The sequence below is a fragment of the Polyodon spathula genome, chromosome 5, assembly GCF_017654505.1.
Source record: "Polyodon spathula isolate WHYD16114869_AA chromosome 5, ASM1765450v1, whole genome shotgun sequence".
NCBI lineage: Eukaryota > Metazoa > Chordata > Actinopteri > Acipenseriformes > Polyodontidae > Polyodon > Polyodon spathula.
This window is the reverse complement of record NC_054538.1, coordinates 13,468,572-13,492,276: the sequence shown is the minus strand read 5'-3', so window position 1 is coordinate 13,492,276 and position 23,705 is coordinate 13,468,572. Positions and strand designations below refer to the sequence as shown.

Below are 23,705 nucleotides of genomic sequence, written 5' to 3'. Positions count from 1 at the left end.
TAAAACACCATTGTATTAGGGTAGCTTAATATAGTCCATCAAATGGCTCTTGAGTGATAAATGACTTACACTATAGTGGGAATTAATTCATGCTTCCCTCCCCCCGTCTCATTTAAAATCTTAAGAGTCCATCATGGTCATTTTATATGCACACTAGTCCATCATGACATACTTTCTCATCAGATCAGGGGTACAGACAAAACACTGTCCAGCTATTAACTACTACTCCTCCTCCTCCCCTACATGTATGCAGGAGTAGTTATCTCTTTGAGTAACTGATTGCTTTCTATATCTGAACACATTACTAACAAGCCTTTAGACATCATTAAAGAAAGGCTTCACCCAAAATAGCTCATGTTTTGGATGCGGCGATAAAAGCCGAAGTGCAGTTTTTCTATACAGTAAATGCAGCTTATTGTTACAAAAAAAGCACAATTCCTGATTGTTTGAGAAATCAGTGTTGATCAGTGAAAAAATAAATCATCTGCTATATACTCAAGTCAACCACCTTTGCAGATAAGCTTTTTGTTCTGCTGGTACATAAAAGCTAAAAGCAAAAAAAAAAAAAAAAAAAAAAAATTCCAGCCAGCTTCATGCTTTATATAAAGTGGAAAATTAAACTAGAAAATTTGCTACAATTAAGGGAAAGCGATGTACACAGCAACACACTAATTAATAACGTCTGGCTTTGTCTTGTAGGATACACATGATCCATCTTGACCTAGAGCTCACAGAATAAAGGTGTTTACCAAATACGAAGTTGAAAACCTCAAAACACTGGCGAAATTTGGAAACAAAAAAAATTCACATGACCACAAAATTGCAACCACAGTAGGTCATAGACAGATGTGATTGGTACCGTTACACTTTGCCCAAGGAGTTTCAATAACCTTCAACATATTACATCTACATTTCAAAACAGTGGTGCTTAGAGGTCAGCCCAAAAAGATGATTTTTACTGGATTTTTTAAAATCACTGGATTTACTTTGAAGTCATAAGCTATCATAAGTACAAATTATAAAAAGGTTGTCAACTGAAACAATACAAGAACAATTGCTTAAAACAGAAAAAAAACCCTACTCACCATATCTGTAACTTGATCTTCTTCCCCTGTAGTTCAACTGTTTTGATCTTAAAGTCAATTCCTAAAATATGCAAGTGAGAAAATACATTTGCTTGAGAATAATATGCACAGGAGGCCAGTGATCAAACATTACATTTTAAATGTTATGTAGAAGAGGACTACAGTTTGTCTATAAGACAAAGCCTTGTCAAATAAACATGTCTTTAAATCGGTTAAATGGTATTTTAACCCAGAACAGTTAACACTAATACATTAATTGGACATGAACCAAGCCAGAGCACTGCATTATTGAAACAATGCATTATTTCATTTATAAATCTCCACCAAAAATATACTATTTAGGCCTACATATGAAGATAATTTGTGTGTTACAGCCTCTGGATACACTGTACTGGATTACATTTGCAAATTGAGATGTACAGATAAATTAAGCCTACGTTAGTTATATCTAATTCTTTGTACAGTATTGTATATCTAGGAAGGACCATTACAAGGGTGGAAACTATCAAAACATGGTGCCACACCCAGGGACGGCAACTTTCTAATATAAAAATCCTTAGCACCTATGTTAAAGTGTGTGGGAAAAACCCTAGATTACAGTAGGCAGTCTGGTAGGGTTAAGATGCTCCTAGAGGCTGAGACTCTTTCTACCATTTGTACATACAATATGTGCTTCATGTCACTTTTTCAAATAAATTCAGTCTTTACAGACTACATCACTGTAGTCTTGGTCACCCTACAGCCATACGTGGGAGGCAATTTTCACAAGTGGGCCTATATGATCTTCAGCCACAATTGGAAAGTTGTGTTCTAGTAAATTTGTAAATTAAATTACATAATTTGTTAATCTTCTGTTTAGAATAAATTACCTACTCTTTAGCGGTTTGTGTATTTATTTTGTGTTTAATGTTTTTTATACGGTCAATGTCATTTATTCCGCCGTGTCTCATGTTAAAATCATATCTGCAATATTCACAACAGGCGTGATTTTTTTAAACTGTTTAATAAATGTATACTTCTTTGTATGTTATTTGAACTTCTGGCTGTTGTCATACCTTTTTAATTGGGTTTGCCGTCACTTCCACCCACAGTTTTATTTAAATGTCTCAACACAAACTATAAGTTATCACCTGCCATTAAGCAACCCCACTGCTTTTGATTTCAAAGCAAGATCTGTCACTCAACAGAGACACCCAATCGCAATACGCTTTTCAGACGGACACACCCTAAAAGCCATGGGAAACGCCTTACAAGTTCCTCACAAAGAGCAGCAAGAGCGCCGCAGTCACGGCAGCTCAATATAGCTGCATACGAAGACACCTAACCATAATTGTATGGGCTTGGCCCGTAGTAACTGCATGAAAACTGTAATTGTTACAGCATATCTGCACACCTGACAATGTTCTGAGTAAACTAACTTTTGAGCAGCCAGAAATTCCGTTTCAGCCACGATTACAAAACAGACAAAAATCTTTCAAGCAAACTGTCTGCTATGCTCAATCAGAATTTGACTTTAACCAGCATTATAATAATTCAGACAGGTAAACCAATGACATTTTTCAAATGGTTTGTTAAAACTGTTGTAGAGTAAACCAACAAAATGGGCGGATTAAAAAAAATTTAAAACCACTTTCACTGCTAAAAGTGTTAAGCCCAGGACAGACAGGCACGGCACCGCTGGGCACTTTCATGGTGCCATACCACTAGTCCGCACATGGGAACACATGAACGGTATGCACTGTGTGACACTTTTCTTACAATATTACAGAAAAATTGAATGGAACCGTACAGTAGTTGTACAGTACCACACCATAAGCTATGTACTCAAATATAATTTACATATATGGCCAAAACTTTTGCATCACCTAATAAAATATTAAGATGCAGACAATTAAAAAAAAAAAAGCCTATGAACATAACTTTGGTTTCATGTTGAATAATAAAAGATCAAAGAAACAAAAAAATGATATCACAAAAGACTACCGAAAACTACAATTAGTACAGCATTTCACGTGAGACTTGAAAATGTCATATTTTTCAACTTTTGGAAAACTACAAAGCAATACGTAATTTGATATGCTAACATAACATTCTTAATTCTATAGGGTGTGATGCAAAGCTTTTGGCCATAGCCGTCATACCCCTCATATAATCTACTAAATAAAAATACTGAAATGTGCAATCAACTTAAAGAAACTTACAATACACTGTCGACAGCAAGTAGCCGACTAATAAAGTGTTAGGAAATATATAATTTTACAGCCAGTTATTTAGTAAAAATAATAGTTAAACTACTGAAATAATTATGAAAAAAGTGATATCAGTATCAAATTGGCTACAGGAGGGATGCTAATAAAATACTGACCTGCCTGTCCTTGTATGAAATATGGGAGGGATCAAACACAGGACACCTCTGTAAACAACAGTTTAATTCATGATTTTTCCTGTCAAGCATGTGCTATCACCGCTTGGCTGCGATTGGTTAATCTACCAACGGCACCGCGCAGCAGCAAGAAAAAAAAATCGCTCTGGATTCAATTTGAGCAGCACCGCTGACAAAATGTCTTGCGTGCAGCAACATGCCTGTCTCTGTCCTGGGCTTAAATCTGTATTCAATTGTGCATTATGAATGCAACCACTCTGTTCATTGTCACATTTCACTAAAGACTTCACAAGTTATGAGCCATGAATAAATCCTATTGTTAGAACGCACACAAGTGATCTTATAATCAGTTCTACATTCCAGAAAATTGTCAAATTATGATTAAGAAAGGATCTCTGAATGTATATTTGACTACATTGTTAATACTGTTGAATGACCGTACAGTTTAACACATATTTTCAATTATGTTTTAAGAATACCGTTGATTTAGTTAACTCCATGACTGGCAAATAAAATATAATTCCTGAGGTTCTGACTTATCTAAAGTACAGTAAAAAGACCACACCCTTCACAGCAATAGCAATGTGTCTGACCTGTTCTGAAAACTAGCTGGCCAACAAACGGTAGCCTAAAGCTATGTTTTTCAGATGACTGCATCTTGGTTGTGTTGTGAAAAGGCTGGGACTGTATTGTGTTAATCACATCAGGTATTGATCTGACATGTTCAGTAGTACTTTTTCCTTCACTTTGTGGGCTATAGATGAATACAGTAAGTCTATTTCAGGTACAACAAATATTTTTATGGACAATTATTGAGTGAACTGTACTTCAGTAAACCAAATCAGATCGCATTTAGGTATAATCCTGTGTTACACATGTAGAAAATTTATAAATGCAAAAAATGTACAGTAATCTGTCCAAACCGTTTACCTGCCATGATCAGTCTTCAGCAACGTTTGTTTCTTATTGTACAGAGAAGATTAGTTCAGAGATTGTAGCTCATACTAAAGTTTTCGTACACTGTGTTGTATGTGCTCTGTCATTGCTGGTAGTGTCACATGAGCTATTCAGTGTGCTGATATGTAAATAAATCCTGTTTGCCTGTGGATGGTATCAACTGCAACCTCCGTCTCCTGCATGTCACTCAGAAGCAAATGCACGCACTCAAAAGGCTATTATGTCACAAGCATGAATAGCCTGTATCTTTCTAAACAAGGGATTTAGGGGAGCTCCCTAAATCAATAATTGTGTGAATATAGTAATTGTTACATCGGTGTACAATGGTATTTAAAACAGGATTCATTTATCCACCTTTCACAGATCTGCCCTTACTCTGGTTCCACAGCAGTCGGATAAACGATGGATTACTGTACAGCGACAACATTTCTAAAACACAGATGTAACAGACCCCAGAGCAACACCTTCACATTAAAAAACTTTTCCAAAACTACAATGGATTTCACATTTGCAATATATGCATTGGAAATGCAACATGAATACAACTATACAATTTGTAAAAAGCTCAATTACAATCTTAAAATGCAAACATTTATAAAATTGTTTGAGCTGCAGAGAGTGTACAAATATTAGGAAGACAATTGTGATAGTTTGAAGCGGATGAGGCTTACTGAAAAATGGAAGAAAATCTGTTTTCTGGTAAAATCTACTTGATTACTTCAGTGTTGGTTTACAACAGTGTGTCTTATTGAGAAAGCCTTCTACTTTATATGTCTGCAAAGTAGACATTACATTTACATTTCAGTTACAGTGATGGAGAATGACATGTTTGTGCTGCACAGTAATGACTTTACAGCAGGAGTGACCCCACGCAAACACCCACACAATGAATTACCAAAAAGCCTAATGGAAAAATGCAATGATAATGCAATGAGCAGCAGTTTTGGCTGAATAGAATACTTTTGATGCCTTTTGCAACCAACCATAGTGCAAATTAGTTATATTTGCACTAATTTCTTAACTGGCATTGTTAGAATTACTTGCCGTAATACTGTACACAGTTAACCAGAACTGAATTAAAGTAAATCAGCAAGGACACGGCTGGTTTAGAAATCAGCATTTTGTTTACAGATTTAAAATTCTGAAGTTAGCTCACACATGTTCATCGCATTAAGTTGTATCCTATGACTCAATGCATCCCTACTTGCAGCGTTTTAAAACTGAGACAACCAGACATGTTACGTAAGTCTTAAAGGTAATGATTTCTTCAATAGTATTCACTCCTCCCTGCCCAATCCATCAAGACTGCACCAGTTTTTTTTTTTTCTTCTTTTTTCTACAAAACAAAAGGCTTGGAAACAGACAGACTAGTGCCAAACTTGACCATTTTTCAGGTCAGTAGTTTTTAAATGTTTGAGATACTTACAAGTGGTTCTCTTTCAGGTATAAAAAAATTATATTTTCCTGCAACTCATTTGAATATGGTTCTGCCATTATCCTGATTTCAAATGTTCTTATTTTTTCCAGAAGAAACCAAAATGGTAGGAGACACTCTTCTACATTGTATAAGTGTTTATTATTATTATTTGTCCAACTTATGAAAGATAAGCAGATGGTTTTAGGGGCTAACAGCCAAGGCAACTGCCCAGGGACCAAGGGCGTTGGGGGGTGTACTTGCTTAAGGTTATATAGTAAAAAAAAAAATGACAACAAAAAATCCTAAAAGTACCACATGTCATTTTAATGTAGGGCTAAGGAAAGGGTTTAAAAATAACTAACAGGTAGATTGTTTTCTCATTATTTAAGATAAATAATGTAAAGTAAATTACTAATAATTAAGATCGGGTCATTTTACATGCATTCTGAGACCATAAAGTCAATGGTTAAATTTCAGGGTAATGCATTTTAACAAGACCAATATATATTTGCATGTTTGTTCTTAACCAATTTTATTGTCTAAAAAAAGATGACTACATTGAATTTTGTTTTGTGAACTTTAGCAAAGGCAAACCATTGATTTTTGCATAAAAATCTTAGAAAAAAACATTACTTTGAATATATAAATGGTGTCTGCTTTAGACTTCTACTGCATACAGAAAAAGCAATATGGTGACCTTTCAATTGTATAGCTTTAAAACATTTCTTTCTATTCTTTAAAACAAAACAAAAAAATAGCAAGTCTTCAGGCAAAGTATTGACAATGAATTATATGCAGTAAAAAGCACATGTGAGTAAGGGTCAGTCATCACACGGATTTCCTACAAGAAATCAGTTTTTAGGAATTAAATGTTCCCTGCATCTGTGAGCCTTATAGTTAACCTGTTTTAGAAGCAGTGTTAGCCCATTCAGTAAATCATTTTTGACCACTTTTTACACTTGCATGCAGCACATTTCGTGTTGACAACGTAGCAGGACTTCTGAGAACTGCTTGCTGTAGAGTGGTGGTTTTCAGTGTCTTTTTTTGCACGTACGGTTATGACAGCTCATTGTGATCACTTCAACCTCCACTGCTAGCACGTGTGATTGAGGACATTTTTCTAAATGGAACGAGGTTTAAAAAACATTTGGAAACCAACTTTCATTTCTCTCTAGGCGCTGTCATAACTGCCATAAATGATACAAAGCATGACATAAAACGTATCAATTAGCAAATGGTAATGATTCGTCACAAACGTGACCTTTCCTTAGCCCTACCTTAGTGGCATAGTCTAGCTCATGACACTAATTGAAACAATTGTTAATATAAAATAACAATTCCCTTTTAACATAATATAAATTATATTGTTAATATAAAATAACATTGTACCTTTTAGGTACATAACTATAAATCAGGCCCACTGATATTCCTTATGTGAAAGTCATTTTCCAAGCAAAGTAGCACAGAAGTCAAACAATGTGCGAGTGGGAAGAGGGAGGGGCCCACGTATTGGGGGCCCAGTCTAACTCCGGCTCTGATGACACGTTCAGTTCATCCATAAATGCCTCTGCATTTTGTATGTTACACACAGGAACAATATTTCTGAGTTTAGCTCTACAAACTGTGTAGAATATATGCTATAACATTGAACAAAATTGACCCCTGGCATAGCTGTACAAGCCAATGGCTTCAGCGCAGGGAGCTACGTTCTCGCAAGCATGAATCTAGGCTGCTGGTTGCCAGACCAGCGTGCCACCTGGCGGCAATGCAATTGGCAGCATTGCCATTGTGGAGGTTCAATTTCCTGGTCAGCTGATCTTGCAGTCTCACGGTGCGTGGCTACCCCGTTTAACAAACGCTGAATTGTGTGGTCTCTGATGACAGCCGTGTTCCTCTGAAAATTGAAATTGTCATCAGAAGAGATCATGTGCAGGCCCTCCATGAAGAAAGAAATAAATTAAAAAAAGGGGGAGTAGCTGCTATGGAGGAGAGGGGGCGGAGGAACTGGTTATTACAATGCATTTATCAAATACCGTAAGGGATGTGCTTCTGGTAAATTTTTAAGAACATTTAAATGCTTTGCAATGTCAGTGTTTAAACCATATCTACATACACACACACTTTATATTATATTCCAGCACAGACAGCTCTGGTTAGTATTTTCTAAGCAAATAACATTTTAATATCACAAAGACTTAATTACAAAGTAAAGAAATTTAAAAAAAAGAAAACCAAACACGTACACAAAGTATGTTTATGGTTGTATTAAAGTTGCTAGTAAAGACATAACTATATACTACAGGTAGTGGACAAAAAAATGGAAACACCTGGGTAAATGAGGGACATCTAATATATAGAAAGCAAGGGCTTCCACACTGGTGTGGCTCATGCATTAGTTTATTAAGCAAATAACAGCACAGCATGTTTAGGATCATGTATAAAAATGGTGGACAGGCCTGGTAGCCTATAATTATGGCTAGCATGGCTGCAAGAGGAGACGTCAGTGTCTTTGAAAGAGGGGTCATTGTTGGGGCGCATTTGGCAGGAGCTTCAGTGACCAAGGCAGCTCAACTCGCTGATGTTTCACGAGCAATGGTGTCTAAGGTGATGTCAGCATGGAACTCCAAGGGAAAGACAACATTAAAGGGCAACAGTGGGCGGAAGCGCATACTCCAGGATTGTGATATCCGTGCACTATCAAAGTGCAAGGCAAAACAGGCAGGCAACTGCAGATCAATTGACTGCAAATTTCAACCTGGGGAGCGAGCAGCCAGTTTCATCAAAAACGGTCTGCCGAGAACTCCATAGAGCAGGATACCATAGTCTGGTTGTAGTGCACAAACTGCTCATCACACCTGGCAATGCAGGTTTGCGAGTCCAGTGGTATAAAGAGTACAGGCAATAGACTACCGAGCAGTGGAGAAATGTGACACGGTCAGATGAATCATCCTACACCATGTTCTCGACAAATGGACGAGTGCATTTGTGGCGCCAATCTAAAGAACTCTACAACCCTGGGTGCTTGGTTCCAACAGTGGAGGGGTCTAGTGGTTCCGTAATGTTGTGGGGCGCATTTTCCTGGCATGGTTTGGGTACACTCATTCCTTTAGAAGGCAAGGTCAATGTTAATCGCTACTTCATGGTTCCGAGTGATCATCTTCACCCCATGTTGCAGCATTTCTTTCCTGCCTGTGGGGGGGGGGGGTGGGTTGGGGGTCTTCCAGGATGACAATGCCCCCATACACAGAGCATGTGTGGTCGCCCAATAGTTTTATGAGCATGACATGATGTTATCAGTCACCAGATCTGAACCCAATCGAGTATTTATGGAATATTCTGGAATGACGCCCGAGTCAGTGTTTTCCACCTCCATCAACAAGGGGTGAGTTGATTGACTTTTTCGTGGAAGAATGGTGCCACATCCCTCCTGCAGAATTCCATAGGCTGGTAGACTATGCCACGGTGGATACAGGCTGTACTGGTTGTACGTGGTGGCTCAATGCCCTATTGAGTGACTTTACATTGGTGTTTCCATTTTTTTTGTCCATTACCTGTATATACATATTTAACACATTTTCAGATAGTATAATGTTTTTAAATAGTGTGTTTTTAAAAGGCTTAACATCAGAAAGACAGGAACCTATTACATTTTTTTAGTAGGGTTTTATACGCAACTTTGCCCAAAATTATATGGTTTAAATAAAAAAATTTAAAAAATAAGAGAAACATCACCCACTGTAGAGTGCGAAAGCAAGTTGTGCTTACAATTGAAAAAAGCTAGAAATACTTTCACTTCTGGAAAAGGTAATTACCAGGGATAAAATAGCACAACATTTTGGAATTTTAAAAACAGCACTACGACTGATATTAAAGTCTGCCTCAGAGACTAAAAAGTTTGCGGTCTTTGATAGTAACTGTGGGATTTTTGAGATTTATTGTTGCTCGAGACGAGTACGTGAGCATTACAATTTCCGAGTACTCAAATCAAACAGTGCTCTCCTCTACATGCTGTACTATTGTAAATAAATCCCAAACATTGCCACAAATCCTATTTTTAATGCCAAATTAACACACAATCAATATATTAATTAAATAATATAATGTTTGCCTTCTTGTGCAGTTAATTGTATATGGTCAAGTATTACTAAATAACGTAAAGTATTCAAATTCACATATCCACACAACTTGATATTAAATTGTAAAAAGAGATGCCTGGCCTACCTGTCTTTCACAGGTCCTTTACAGTAGTGCAGTATTTACAACATACAAATAAAAATTGTATTAAACAAACGGCCATTCGTTCCAAAAGCTTACAGAACAATTTTAAGTGAAAAAAGCCTTTCACCTATGAGAAGATTGGTGAATGGGGTCCACGAGTCTGTGGTAATTGCAACTTTTTCACCCTTTGAAAGTTTTGTATGAACAGCTGCAGCACGATTTTCTTTAAGTTTTTCCAGCCTCTCTGTTATTGGTTTATTGGTATACAGCATTTTGGGATAATCTTACATCGATTTCAAAACTGCTGCATTCACGATTCAAACGCACTGTCCTCATAGGGGACAACGCGATCACGTCCTGTCGGCCAAATCTATAGGAAATGTTGTTCTGGATGTTTGTTTTTTATTGCCATCAGTAGCTACATACACAATCATTTTTAATGTTTTTATTTCAAACTGTGAAGCACTGAACTTGTGTTTTTGTGGTACGGCAATTTTGTTTGGCAATTATTTACATACCACAATTTTCTCGTCCAGTTCCTCAAAATACTTCCAAACGTATCTTCCTTTGTTTAGAGATGCCATTTTAAATATAGAACTAAAAAAAAAAAAAAAAACTGCTTGTCATTAACGTTATTACCCCGCTGTGGAACTGATACCATCCCACGCCTACTATAAGCATAAACACACAGTGCACCAATGAAGCGTCAAATCGACAGAGAATAAAACCCGCCCCAGTGTTAATCTTTCTGTTGCACCAATTAGAAAAGCTACTTGAAGGCAATTGCCAAACCCCTTCCTTTTCATAACATCTGCCCTCACTGTGGCACTAGAGCAGTCATATACACGACAGACTACTGATGATAAATTACTAAAATGAATGCATAAAAAATATGCGTTTGGTGAAAGTTGTCACATGACTGGTTATACGTCTAGCATATTATTAAATAATGTACCACTTCTTTAGTTTATACGTTTAAAATTCCCATCCCTAGTATCTTTCAGCACATTCACATTTGCCTTGGATAAAAGGCACCTGACAAATAAATAAAAAATAAACAACAGTATACAATAGAGCAAGCAAATTCACATTTCACCTATTCATAACATTACTGGTTAAAACATTTTTTTTTTTCTTTCATGAATTTGTCCAAAGTTTTGCTTGATCCTTTTGTTTTTACCAGAATGGGAACAAATACAATTTATCATTTATTATACTATGGTATCTTCCTCTTTGTGAATCCAACTCTAGAGTCAGTGCTGTTAGAATTAAATATTACTTATGTTTTAATCAAAATAAATGTATTTGTATAGGCTTGTGATCTCTTCAGAGTTGATCTTAAAAAAGGAAAAAGTACTACAATACTTGAATTTGCTATTATCATGAGAATATATAAAAAAAAAATGATAAAAATCACGTTAGTGCTAAATGTATAAAAATCTGATTAAAATTATGAAGACAATAAAGAAAATAGTGAACCCCAGCACAATTACTACCTCTTCCACAAAAAAAATGAGTGATATCAAACTATTACAGAACGCCAAAGCCAGAATACTTATTTACATCATAGCTGGCCAAAACTGTAAACAATCTGTGATCCTTTATCCAGCACCACAGCTGCAAATTCAGAGAGCAATGGGTAGCAATGGGTGTGGTGATTGGAATGATGCTACAGAATGTATGCATGAGGCTGTGCGTGGAAAAGAGGACTATCTAAACCCAGCCTAATGAAAATGCTGTTTCCCCACAAAGCAAAAGGCACCCCTGTTCCACTATGACTTGTCTATTTAATTATTTTAACATGCAAGATGTTATATATTACTTTGACAACTAAGGCTTTACACAGAGTATGTATACTATACAACCTCAGATAGATGCTTGGCTATGCAGTTTTCTGTTTAAAAAAAAAAAGCGCCAACATATAAGCTCATAGATCATTAGGCCTATCAAGTCCAATTGGTTTGTCAGCTGCTACTGCAGAGTTGTATGCAACAACAAAAAACAGATAAGGAAGGTGAAACTGGAATTGGCTACATTTAAAAACAAAAGAAAAAGGACACAAACACTTCTCCCCATTTAGTTTTCCTGTATTCAGTGAGGATTAAAACTGAATTTAAAAGCAACAAATCAAATTAAAGAATTGAAAGCAACCCCAGCACGAACCAAGTTTAGAGAGGGTTTCGCAGTGTAGTAGGTTCCCAGAGAAGGACGTCTGTTTTGGTGAGGCTAGCGCTCACCTTGTGTGGCAAACTTATATTTAGCTTTGTTTTGTTTTCTTTATTAAATCTGACACAAGGGCTACCATTGCTGGTACACTACTGACTGTGTGTTAAATAAAATCTGCGAATATATGCGGCGTGTCAACACCCAATGCTCTGTGGCTGCCTCATTATTATTCAGGGATGACGCACACCCACAAATCCATGTTACACCCCTACAGAATGTATGTTGCAAGAGTCCTTTTTATGACTTCCAACGTCTACAGCAGACGTACCGTGTCAGTAAATGACACAGGATCCAAAAATACCCTTCCGTTGCAAAATGGCACAGGAGCTATTTAAACAGCGGAAGCCTTTGCCATTTAAACTATCCTATCCAAAGTATTCTGACCTAATATTGCGCATAGCACAAGCAATCATTTCAACCAATACAAAGTCGTCTCAAGTTTCTAACAACCATAGACGACAAATACTTTATTCAAGCTCCCCATTCATATCTTCCACAGAGAACAATAATGAATACAACAGCACTGTGGGCAAAACCTAGTCCAAAAAATATGGCTACAGTTAAGAACAGAAACAAACATAAAAAGGAAGTACAAAAGAAGGTTTGAGCCACCAACCCGATCAATACTGCAATAATCTGACACATTGAATTTAAATGGCTCACATATGACTGTGTACTAGAATGAATTAACAAATGCAGCTCTGGACAGCTTATTTATGTGCACAACTAGAATATTTATAGGCATGATAACTGACCTTCTTTTGAACTGCTGTGTTTAAAGCAGAAGCATCACAGCAGGAACATCCAAGAAACACACCGTGAACATGACAGAAAACAAGCATAGGAATTAAAGTAAGGGTCTCACTGGTTTTAAAGATTTATTAGCAAGGACAATGGAAAATATAGCATAGGAGTCTAGGGATAGAAAACAGCAAGTGTCATGCTGCCTTACAAATAAAATTGAGATGAACGCTACTCTACTGTCAAATTAACTTTTAAAACAGGCTAACATGGAGTTGAGAGAAGTTAAAGTTAAATTCCCCCAAAAAGCATAATATACTATCTCCAGGTACAGTACACTTGCTATTATTGTATAGTTTGCAAACCTCTCTAGTAAATATAATGCACACATACAGTTAAGACATACTGTAGTTCTGTTAAATATTCCAGAATGTTATTAGGTAATATTTGCCTGCAGGCAAGGACATGACTAACATACAGTATACAGCTTACAATAGTAGTCTTTTATCCTATGGCAGAACTAGACCGGACACGTATGGGTCGCTCAATACATGTTACAGGTATACCAATATGTTCAAAATATGGAATCTCCAGCAATGTCTAAAAACTGGAGTTTGTTGCTCAATATTGATTGATGGCTTCACAAAGACAAAAAACACAACATGCCTAAAAGCACTGCTGGAGTGTCCTATTGCAATTGACTCTGCACATAATGCACAGTTCACAGCCTACCTCTGTAAAGCACTTTCTGATGGTGGTCCACTATGAAAGGCTCTATATAAAAATTAAGATATTACATATTATTTACAACAACTGCTGGTACCTAGAATGGAACTTTTTTTCACATCGTCATCTAACTATACTTTTCTAAACTTTGAAAATGTGCGCTCCAAGCGTGGAACTCCTGGAGAGGTTAGGCCATTGTCAGTCATATACAACTGACATCATCCCATGGGTCTAAATAAATCAATACAAATAACGTATTCCTTCGAATTTAAGAAGCAGCCCAAACTTACCACCCTCAATTTAAGAAAAAAACAATCAAATAAATATGCATTTTCAAAGATACAACCTCAATTACACTGTTGTATTGTTCAAAACTGCATTTAAACTTGCGATTTTAATACATGCATCACTATTATGTACTTGAATTTAAGACGTAGGCTATTTTTGAGAAGAAAAAATGATTTAAAAAGCACATCTTAAATGCAAAGGAATACGGGAATACAATTTGCTAACCAGGGAAATGGCACAGGGAGAATCACAGAATACAGCTGTGTACAGAGTACTAAGCCAATATCTCAAAGGCAATTTTGCTAATTCTTACATGCGCCCTTCAAATATGAATTACTCCTGCTATTTTTTTTTTATTTTAAATATATAAAGTTTAATATATTACATTGAGTACCAAATACTAACTAGGCTTACTCATTTTACGTTTGATAAATATTCTGTATTACCAGAATGTTCCAAACTATACAGTATGGCAGGCTGGGAACATATTACAGAACACAATCAAATGATCTCAGGTGACAGTCACTTGAAACTGCCAGATCGCATGACCTATAGGCTAGCTTTTATAATGTTTAATAAGAACAGTTTTACAGGGTGGACAGCATTTCATAGAATGGTTGACAAAAACATTTAGCTAGATATGCTGCATCTGATTCAAATTCTGACCAGTAAAACAGCAGATAGAATCAACTTCTGCAACTTTCGGGCTCCAAAACTAGGGCTATCAGGGGCGCTAAAGGAGCAGCTCATTCAGCCAAGTTAATGGGAGAATCATCCCAGTTACTCCGAACTGTTGACATCACCTACTCACACCTCTCTAAAGTCCATTCAAAACAGTGACATCACAAGCAGCCATTTAACAATATTCTCTTCCTCAGCCAATTACATCTTTTCACTGAAATTGACAATGGACTAAAAGCTTGGTAATCATTAGAAAACAAATATTTATATAACTATAAAGCAGTTTATAATTGAATTACTAGCGTCTGTGTATGGGTTACATCAGTACTCGCTTTCAGTCTCAGTCCATTCACTTCTACTCATGCTAATATTCCTCCACACACAAAGAGATTCACTGTCCTATAACCCTATAATAAAACGGTACACCGGATAAACAAACACCACAAACGGTCCATAAAGACAGGAAAAAAAATAGTCATAACTAGTGTACTTGAAAACAACAGTCTCCTTTGCTAGTATAAAGTCCTGAAAGTATCACAATTTCCCCACTGGGAAGGTGTCTCCTTGTACACTCAATGCACTCTCTAGTCAAGTCATTGGTGAAGTAGTAACTGCACTCTATTGGATAAATTCTTGTGATGTTTTTTTTTTTGTGATTGGAGGCAATGATTCCTAATTAAATCCTAAGTTTAAACGTGTTTATGTATATATATATATATATATATATATATATATATATATATATATATATATATATACACACACACACACACACACACACACACACACACACTCACACACACACACATTTACTTTAAAGTAAAAACTGCATCTTAATGCACCACTGGGAATAAGTGAGATCAGTTTGTCATTCTCTGTGTCAAATTTACAACAGCTTGCTATTTATTATGTAAACGCATGTAAAACTGAATGGTATTACTATAGCTGGATTTACAAAATTGCTAAAATAACTTTAGTATTCTGCCTTTTAAAAATCTACAATATTCTAAAATCATGCATCGTTAATAGGCACAACGAGTAATTCAATTAATTGTTGCATCACAACTTTACTGAATTATTAGACCAAAGTTTCAGCCACTATGACAGAAGTTTCAAGTTTTTAATTGAGCTAAGCCCAAGTACTTCTAGCACCTGTTTGTAACCTTTACAACTATGGTAATATGACTATATCTTAAGTGTAGAATTAAGAGCTATGTCAACTAAATTGCTATTTAAAAGTTATATTACAATTAAAGCAATTTCTAGGATTTACCTCAAGCTGCAGGCTAATATTAAACTACTGTACTTGTCACATGTAGGGAATTTACCAATATCTTGTTCGACATTTATAACGTGGACTGCTGAACAAAGGTGTAATCTCTTGTTTGTTAAACCATCAGTAGTGTGCTGGTAAAATTAAAGCGAAACTAACTGCGTGTTATTAGTGTTTAATATTAATTACACTGCCAGCAACAAAGTTATTATGCAATATTACAGTACGTTAGGGTCAAAAATCTTTACATCCTCATGTATGTAAATACTTAACATTGAGCCAAGATGGCAGCCAGTGAAAGTGACAGCTATTTTGATATTTTGAATGAGTCAACTATAACTAACCCCATCTTTAGAAAAAGGTCTACGTTTGTCGGTCTACACATTAGTTATGGTCAATGTATATGCAAAGTACACCACATACAAATTACTTTACAATTAACCAACGCCCCCTCTAGAATCCGTCAGATGGACGAATGGATATGAATATAGCACTCTTTGGGGGCAAATGACAATGCGGCCTTTACTAACTATTTACCAAAAAGCAGAGATGTACTACTACAATTCTGTTTAAAAAAAAAAAAAAAAAAAAAAAAAAAAACACACAACAAGGTCATGTGTTAAATACACATAAAACAATGGTTTCACTTTCCTGGGGTGACAAAACATACAGAAGGCCCGGTTACTGATTTTGCCAACAATGTACAATATATTAACAACATATCCCAAATGACAAAAATAAAAAAATAAATAATTTAAAAAAATACTGTCACACACAAGTAGTAAGAGACACCGGTCGACTTTCTTAAGACTGTCGCTGTTGAATGATTAGGTGATAACTAGTCGGTGAGTGATGGCACGTATTTCTATGCAACAATAAAAAAAAAATAAAACACCCATTAACCAAAAAAAAAAAAACAATAATAATCTTACCTATAGTGGAAATGAAGGTGGTATTGAAGGCGTCGTCGGAGAAGCGGAACAGGACGCAGGTTTTCCCTACCCCCGAGTCCCCGATTAGGAGTAGCTTGAACAGCAGGTCGTACGTCTTCTTCGCCATTTAATAGATATAATTTAAAAATAATGGCTCGTTCAAAAAAAGCAACAAAACAAACCAATGAGATCCGACAGAAGAAAAAAAAAACAACCTTTTTATATTAACGGCTTCGTAATATAACTTTCCTTCTCAAATCCTCGATTTAGTATTACAAAATTAAAGGGAGTTGCAAGGTGTTTTTTTTTTTTTTCCAGATTTGAGCTATTGTTCTTAATATGTTATTAATTTATTTCCAATCCTATTTCTTTTTTTTCACTCTTTCTTTCCCTCAGTCGGGACAAAATGGCTCCCCTCTTAACCAGACTTGCTACAATTTCTTCAAACTACTCGCTAATTTATCTCGTTTTCCCCCCACATGCCAACCGGTTCTAGTCCGGTAATTAAGAATATTATATTTGTCAAAAGTTCGAACTTTGTTTAGTTTACTCTGCAGCAGATATGTTTCTCCTTTTCTCTTTATTTCACACTCAAACACAGACGACCGCCGTCGCCTTCGAATGGAGCCTCTAGGCGATACCCTGGATTTTAGTGACACGCCTTGTCTCCGCCTTTCACCGTTGCCTTTGTCCACTCATTGGTGCCTATGTGTGTTCATCTGACTGAATCTGGTTTGTGATTGGCCGCAAAATCGCCAAATGTAGAGTTTGAAGAGCAAAGGAGGTTTTGAAACTGCACACGTCCGTTTGCCATTTTGGCTTTATGTATCCTGCATTGTGTACACATTGTAGTATCTGATAGATCCAAAATGGCATTAGTTTCATACCCTCCACTTATTTCTAAAATCCCAGGGTGTGCTGGATTTGAGGTTTGGGTTTTTGACGTGATGATGATCTGTCAGCGAATCAAATGGATTATGTCATGCAGATAGCAGAGCGCAGGCGTACAGAGATCAGTCGACAAAATGGGGTGGATTTATTTGTATGCGTCTGGGTGGTGTTTAAAACCTGTTGGTTCAGTTAATCTCCTGTGTCGGAAGGAATTTTCATTTTACAAAGTCATGTATGTGGTTGCTACTTCTCATGTAAAAAAAAGTAAAAAACAATCGTTAAATTAAATGTAAATATCAACATTTGAGCGCATTTATAATTGAAGACCATATACACCGACCTCACATATCTGGTTAATTTATACATGTAATTAATGACACTGGTGTAGAAAAATGCATACCATACCAATTTCCATCAAAACAAGTATGCCCCCGTCCGCCACGCGGTAAATTCAAAATTAGACCCACTAGCGTGATGAAAATGTTGATGACCCTGAAATAGATCAGCAGTATGTACAGAATAGTACAGAATAAGAAATGACAATGCAATGTATTGCACATACTAATGGATGGATGGCAGAGATGTTAAAAAATAATACTATTAAATATGAAGTGTGGCTTAACACCAACTTCTCAATATTTACTTCAAGAGATTGCATCCCCACTTGCAGGCTAATTATTAGGCTAAGTTTAGTTTCCAGTGACCACAAAATGTATATTAGTGGTAGGGGACATCCCACATGAGCACTTTCATATGGACAGAGGTTAACAATGTAACAAATAAATGGTTATTTCTCACCGGACAACAGGTAATGGAACTTAACGAGTAAGACCATCAAAGCAACTTTGTGCTAAACATAACAGTATCTTCAGCAGAGTCACATTACCTCAGTATTGCAGAGGTCAATCATTTGAAACCTCATTCTTTCATTGTTTGAATTAACCTGGGTATGAGGTTTGGTTGTGCCACACCTTTGTCCAGGTTTTTGCCAGTTGTCATGGAGAACACCTTTTAGTTCCTGTAGATTACCAGAATGCAGTTGCCTGTCAACACAAACGATCAAAACTATATTTTTAAGTTGATGAAACCGTTGAGGCTAGGACAAGGCACTTGGGTTTGTCCATTCAGAGTCTACCATGATTCATTCCATGGCCAGGCATCTTCAGCCATTCAAAGAAATTGAAGGAGTGCCAGAACTAAAGTCACTATTCAGTTAGGCTGCTTCACAAGAGTTCTAGAAGTTGTAATCAATAGGTAGATTAGGAGAACTTGTAGTTTAGAGCTGTTGAGTCAATGCCATTAAAAACAGCAGCCAGAGAACAGAAGCAGCTTCAACAAATAAATAACTCATTCAGCTTTCTCTGCACTTTTCCCAATGTTTTATGAAGCCAAGCCTGCCACATAAACAGCTGGGCTGTGCCCTGGTCTTGCTCATCATATCAGGCCTGCATACTTGTTGCTTTCATCTCTGTGGAACAGGTAAGCAGTGTTTGGACTGCCTGCTGAAATTGCAGCTTGACTTAACATGTTTGTTCAAACCCCACCCATCAGAACAAAGACAAGTATATGCATGCTTACAAAGAGTAGGTGTGGCAGAGAGATATATCAGGTAGTGTGGGGGTTGGTAAGAAACTCACGCCTACCACATCAGAGTCTGGAGAAGAGATTGTTTATTGCAGAGAACACATAATAATAAAAGTATCTGAGATATGTATCCACCCTTTTTATCTAAAACAGCATGTAATACAACAACAACAACACAATAATTGCATGCTGTACATGTTAAATCTTTTTTGTTTTTTAAATGAATATAATTTCATCTATACACTTTAAATGTGTATGCAATTCTGGCAGATATTTAAGGAAATCTGATACAATTTTCAACCCTACTGGGGCTAAACATGCAAAAGCATGTTTCATACTTGCTTGCTATTGAATTTATTGTTTTTAATGCTATGTATTGTGATGTTAATTCTAGCAGTATGGTGAAGCTTGTAACAGGGCTCATCTGCATTTGTGGTAACAGTTTTTAACCTGACCTCACCGTCAGATGACAGAATCTGTAATGGCAGTGGATCAACCTGGACCAACTGATTGGCTCAAAACTGAGCTCAGCCATTACACCTGTAGATGGTCTGATTACAGCTTCATCATTAAGTCTGAACTGTAGCAAAGGATGTAATTAGGAACCAGGAAGCAACTGCAACATCTACCATCATATCTGTATATTCCAAATTAAAGTAAAAAGATTGTCAACATTACCTAGTATTAATAACATAAAATAATGTATTTTAAAGTTTTGGTTACTAATTCTTTAAATATGAAAACATTGAATTGAAATCTCAAGTGATCAGTATACAATAAATAGAAGTATCTATTATATTGCTATTACTGGTATTACTTCCAATCGTGGGTTGTAGGAGAATGTTTGTATATTATCATAAGTAAGTAACTGAAATGTTTTTTGGGATTTTTTTTCCATTTCATGTACATTCACAGCATTATCTTTTATTCCACAAGGGGTGGGTGGATGCTTACATAAATGAAGTGTTGTCTAGACAAGAGCCAATCTTTCATGGCAATCTTTCAATTATATTTTGTGATTGAAAAGCAATCCGACTAAAACAAATGTCCAGACACCACTTGTATAGCATCTGAGATGAGCAGATTAGATAGATAGATAGAGAGATAGAGAGATAGATAGATCGTCTAATTCATTATTCTTATTAATAATATTACTATGCAGGGTGTGCTGTCTCCAGTAGATGCTGAGTTGCTCTGCTTTAAGGGATCGTTGCTCTCCTTCAGGGATCGTTGCTCTTTCAGACTAACAGGGCTCTGAACTCTGTTATCTAATCCGGAGCTATCAGTGGTGACCAGCACTCAATGTCTCTTTGTGTTGTGCTGTCAGTTCTCTTCCAGCTGCCCTGACAGCTAAAGCAGTAAAGTGAGTGAAGCCCTGGAACAGCTTGTCACAATATTAGGATGGAAAAACTCACACAAACACCATCAGGAAAGTATTACTTTTATACTGCATACTCAGGAATATGGTATAAAAATTAATGAAGTGGTCTGGTTGGGTACAGTATGGGTTTATAGCATGAAAATATATTGATGCGTTAATCCTAAAACAAGGCGATCATCAATTCAAATCTGAAGATCTTCTGCCTGAGTAGAAGAAATATTGACCAGCAAAGAGCAGCTCTGCATCATAGTAGACTGCTGTTATTGGTAGTAAAACCTTTCTTTTTAGTGTGTCCTCCTTTTGGCTTATCCAGCTGTGATAAAACTTGACATTGTTTGGTATCAGTTATTGACAGTGTCAGATTATTGGGTCAGTCTGTCTGTGTTTTGTCCTTCTCTACAGTATGTCACACTAACATGTATGTAAAAATCTGGAAAACAACTATTTAGTTTAGTTGACTTTTGTTTACTTCAGAAAGGCTTTTTATTCAAGGGAATAAGTGTGCTTCTCAATCATTTTCTATATAAAATAATCCTTGAGGCACATCCTTGTTCCCCAAAAAGTAAAAATTACAACGTTTGCTTAAAACAAAGAATTGCCTTAAAGTGACCACTCATTTTTCAAACTGGGTGGATTTGAAAATTAGACATGGTAGCACCGTGGGCCTCCAGTCAACATTATGAGGGCTAGTTTACATTGCAGTATTTTTTAGCTTAGTTATGTTTTGATTTTGTTGTCTATAAATGTTTGATGCATCCCTAATGTGACATAACTAAATCAGAATTGTTAAAAGAACACAAGTACTCTACATGATCTTAAATCTTTTTAATAGATGACATAAACTAAATGGACTTTCCATTCGGTCCATAGAAAGTAAATAGGTGTTAAGGGAATTACTGCCCCCTATCGGTCAAATGTGTTATTGTTTTATAGCATTTTATAGTGTAATAGTTTACAGTGAGTGTGTTAAAATTAAGTTTGTGTTTGATATCCGTCTTGAAATACTTGCCCTAGGTCATCCTTTGTATTTTGAAGGATTATCACGTTGTGGCTTATAATGAAACAGCCTAGATGGAAACTGCATTATATAATGCAAAGCTCTGTCCAAAACACTTTGGGTAAGACGTTATAGACATGTTACTGAAGCTTCATAAATTAGACAGCCTGGTTTGACACAACATTACACCACCCCCTGTCATGGATGTACCTACAAAAAATACTATTACTATCGCGAAAGAGCAGATCATGATGACTACCATCCACCCATATGTGCGTGCAGAAAAGTGACGTACTGAATGACATAGTTGTAGAGTTAAGCACGGCTCCTGCAAAGATCTCAAAACTCCCCTAGACTTTGACTTGCTCGGGTATATCCTAGGAGATTCAAAATATATAAACTGATAATTCATCGACTTGATCGACTCACATTAAATGACCTGTGTTTTCACTTGAGAATAGTTTCCAATAAAAAATATACTGTCATTTTAATTTGGGTTTCACCACCAGGAGGAGCGTTTCAGTTTCTAATGGTGCTCAATTCATTTCTCAGAAAGGGTGATCCGTGAACAGACTATTCTAGTTTATAATGAACTGGTGATCTATAAACACATTAAATGGTCTGTGTTCACTGTAAGAATAATAAAATGCACCTGTAACAATGAGTATATAAACTGTTATTAATTAATTCAATGTTTAATTAAATCTTGATACATGACACAAGATAATATTGGCTAATACGGGGGGGTGGCATAAAATATAATAATTTGTTGTATTAAGTACATATTTAAGTAAATATTTCGTAAATATCCAATAAAGTAATTCCCCCAAAGTCAATAACGTTTTGCATGAAAGCTATGCGGTTTTTTTTTTTTTTTTTTTTTTTTTTTTTTAATGCTGCAGTGACAGTTCAATGCCTGCAGAGGGAGTTACTTTTACACTTATGTGAAAACAATATAGTTATGTATTTAATTCAGAATATATGCATTATAAAGGAACACAACATAGGCATTATGTATTGTTAATCTATTTAATTAAAAAGTAAAGTATATTCACATTTACATCGACTACAATTGTGCATAAATAAAAGTATGTAACAAGTCTAATATCTGACGTCAGTGCTTTCTTTTCTTAAATATTTACAATAGCTCTTTGTATTTTTTTTTTTAATTGCCATTAAGTCTTGTACTTGCTTGTATTTGCCTGCATTTTATAATATTACAACAATACATAAATAAACATATAGTTCAACAATTCTGCCTGTAATTAGGAGTATATGGTATTCAAGAGTAGGATTCTGCTTATAGAAAACGATTTTTCTTTCACTTTTGGGTAGAGCAACCGTTTCATATAGTTTTCAAATGATAACATGTATTATTTTTGTAGGTATTGTAAAATAAAACATTTCCAAATAACACTGATTTTTTTTTTTTTTTTTTTTTTTTTTTTTTTTTTTAAACAAACACGTTTTCCACAAAAGAAAAAAGTATTCTGCATCTATGAGTGTGCGGCTTTTATTTTAAATTGTAACCTGCTATACAGTATTATAGAAGGTTAGTAATTTCAACATGACTTGTCAATTAAATACAGCAAACAATAGATTTCTCCTGCTGAGGGTGGATAACACAGCTCTGCTATATTCTAATTACATGTTCAATTGTACAGACTCGTGCTTTATGGCATTTTCTCAGTAAGTGCAAGAACTACAACTCCCACAACCCTAGACTGGTCGTGGCGTCAGCAGTAAGTGGGTGGAGCAGAAATTAGGTAATGGGTGCGTTCACGGAGATCGTTCTGCGCAGATTCTGTGTAAAATCTTACCAATTTAACCAATGGGTGCGTTGAAGGAGATCGTTCTTAGACGGTCATTGGCTAAATTAATCAAATTCTGCATGGAATCTGCGCAGAATGGTCTCAGTGAACGCA

General features: G+C 36.1%; 1 protein-coding gene across 1 annotated transcript in view; it reads right to left on the bottom strand.

Moving 5' to 3' along the window:
• The window catches only part of LOC121315586 (ras-related protein Rab-10), a 28,896-nt gene extending 11,312 nt beyond the window's left edge, over positions 1 to 17,584 (bottom strand). The window contains exons 1-2 of the mRNA XM_041249813.1: positions 16,928 to 17,584; positions 1,086 to 1,146 (exon numbers count right to left, since the gene is read on the bottom strand). Of these exons, the coding sequence (XP_041105747.1) occupies positions 1,086 to 1,146; positions 16,928 to 17,054 (188 nt within the window). The 5' untranslated portion in view covers positions 17,055 to 17,584. The remainder of the gene's footprint in view (positions 1 to 1,085; positions 1,147 to 16,927) is intronic.
• Positions 17,585 to 23,705: the final 6,121 nt, after the last annotated feature.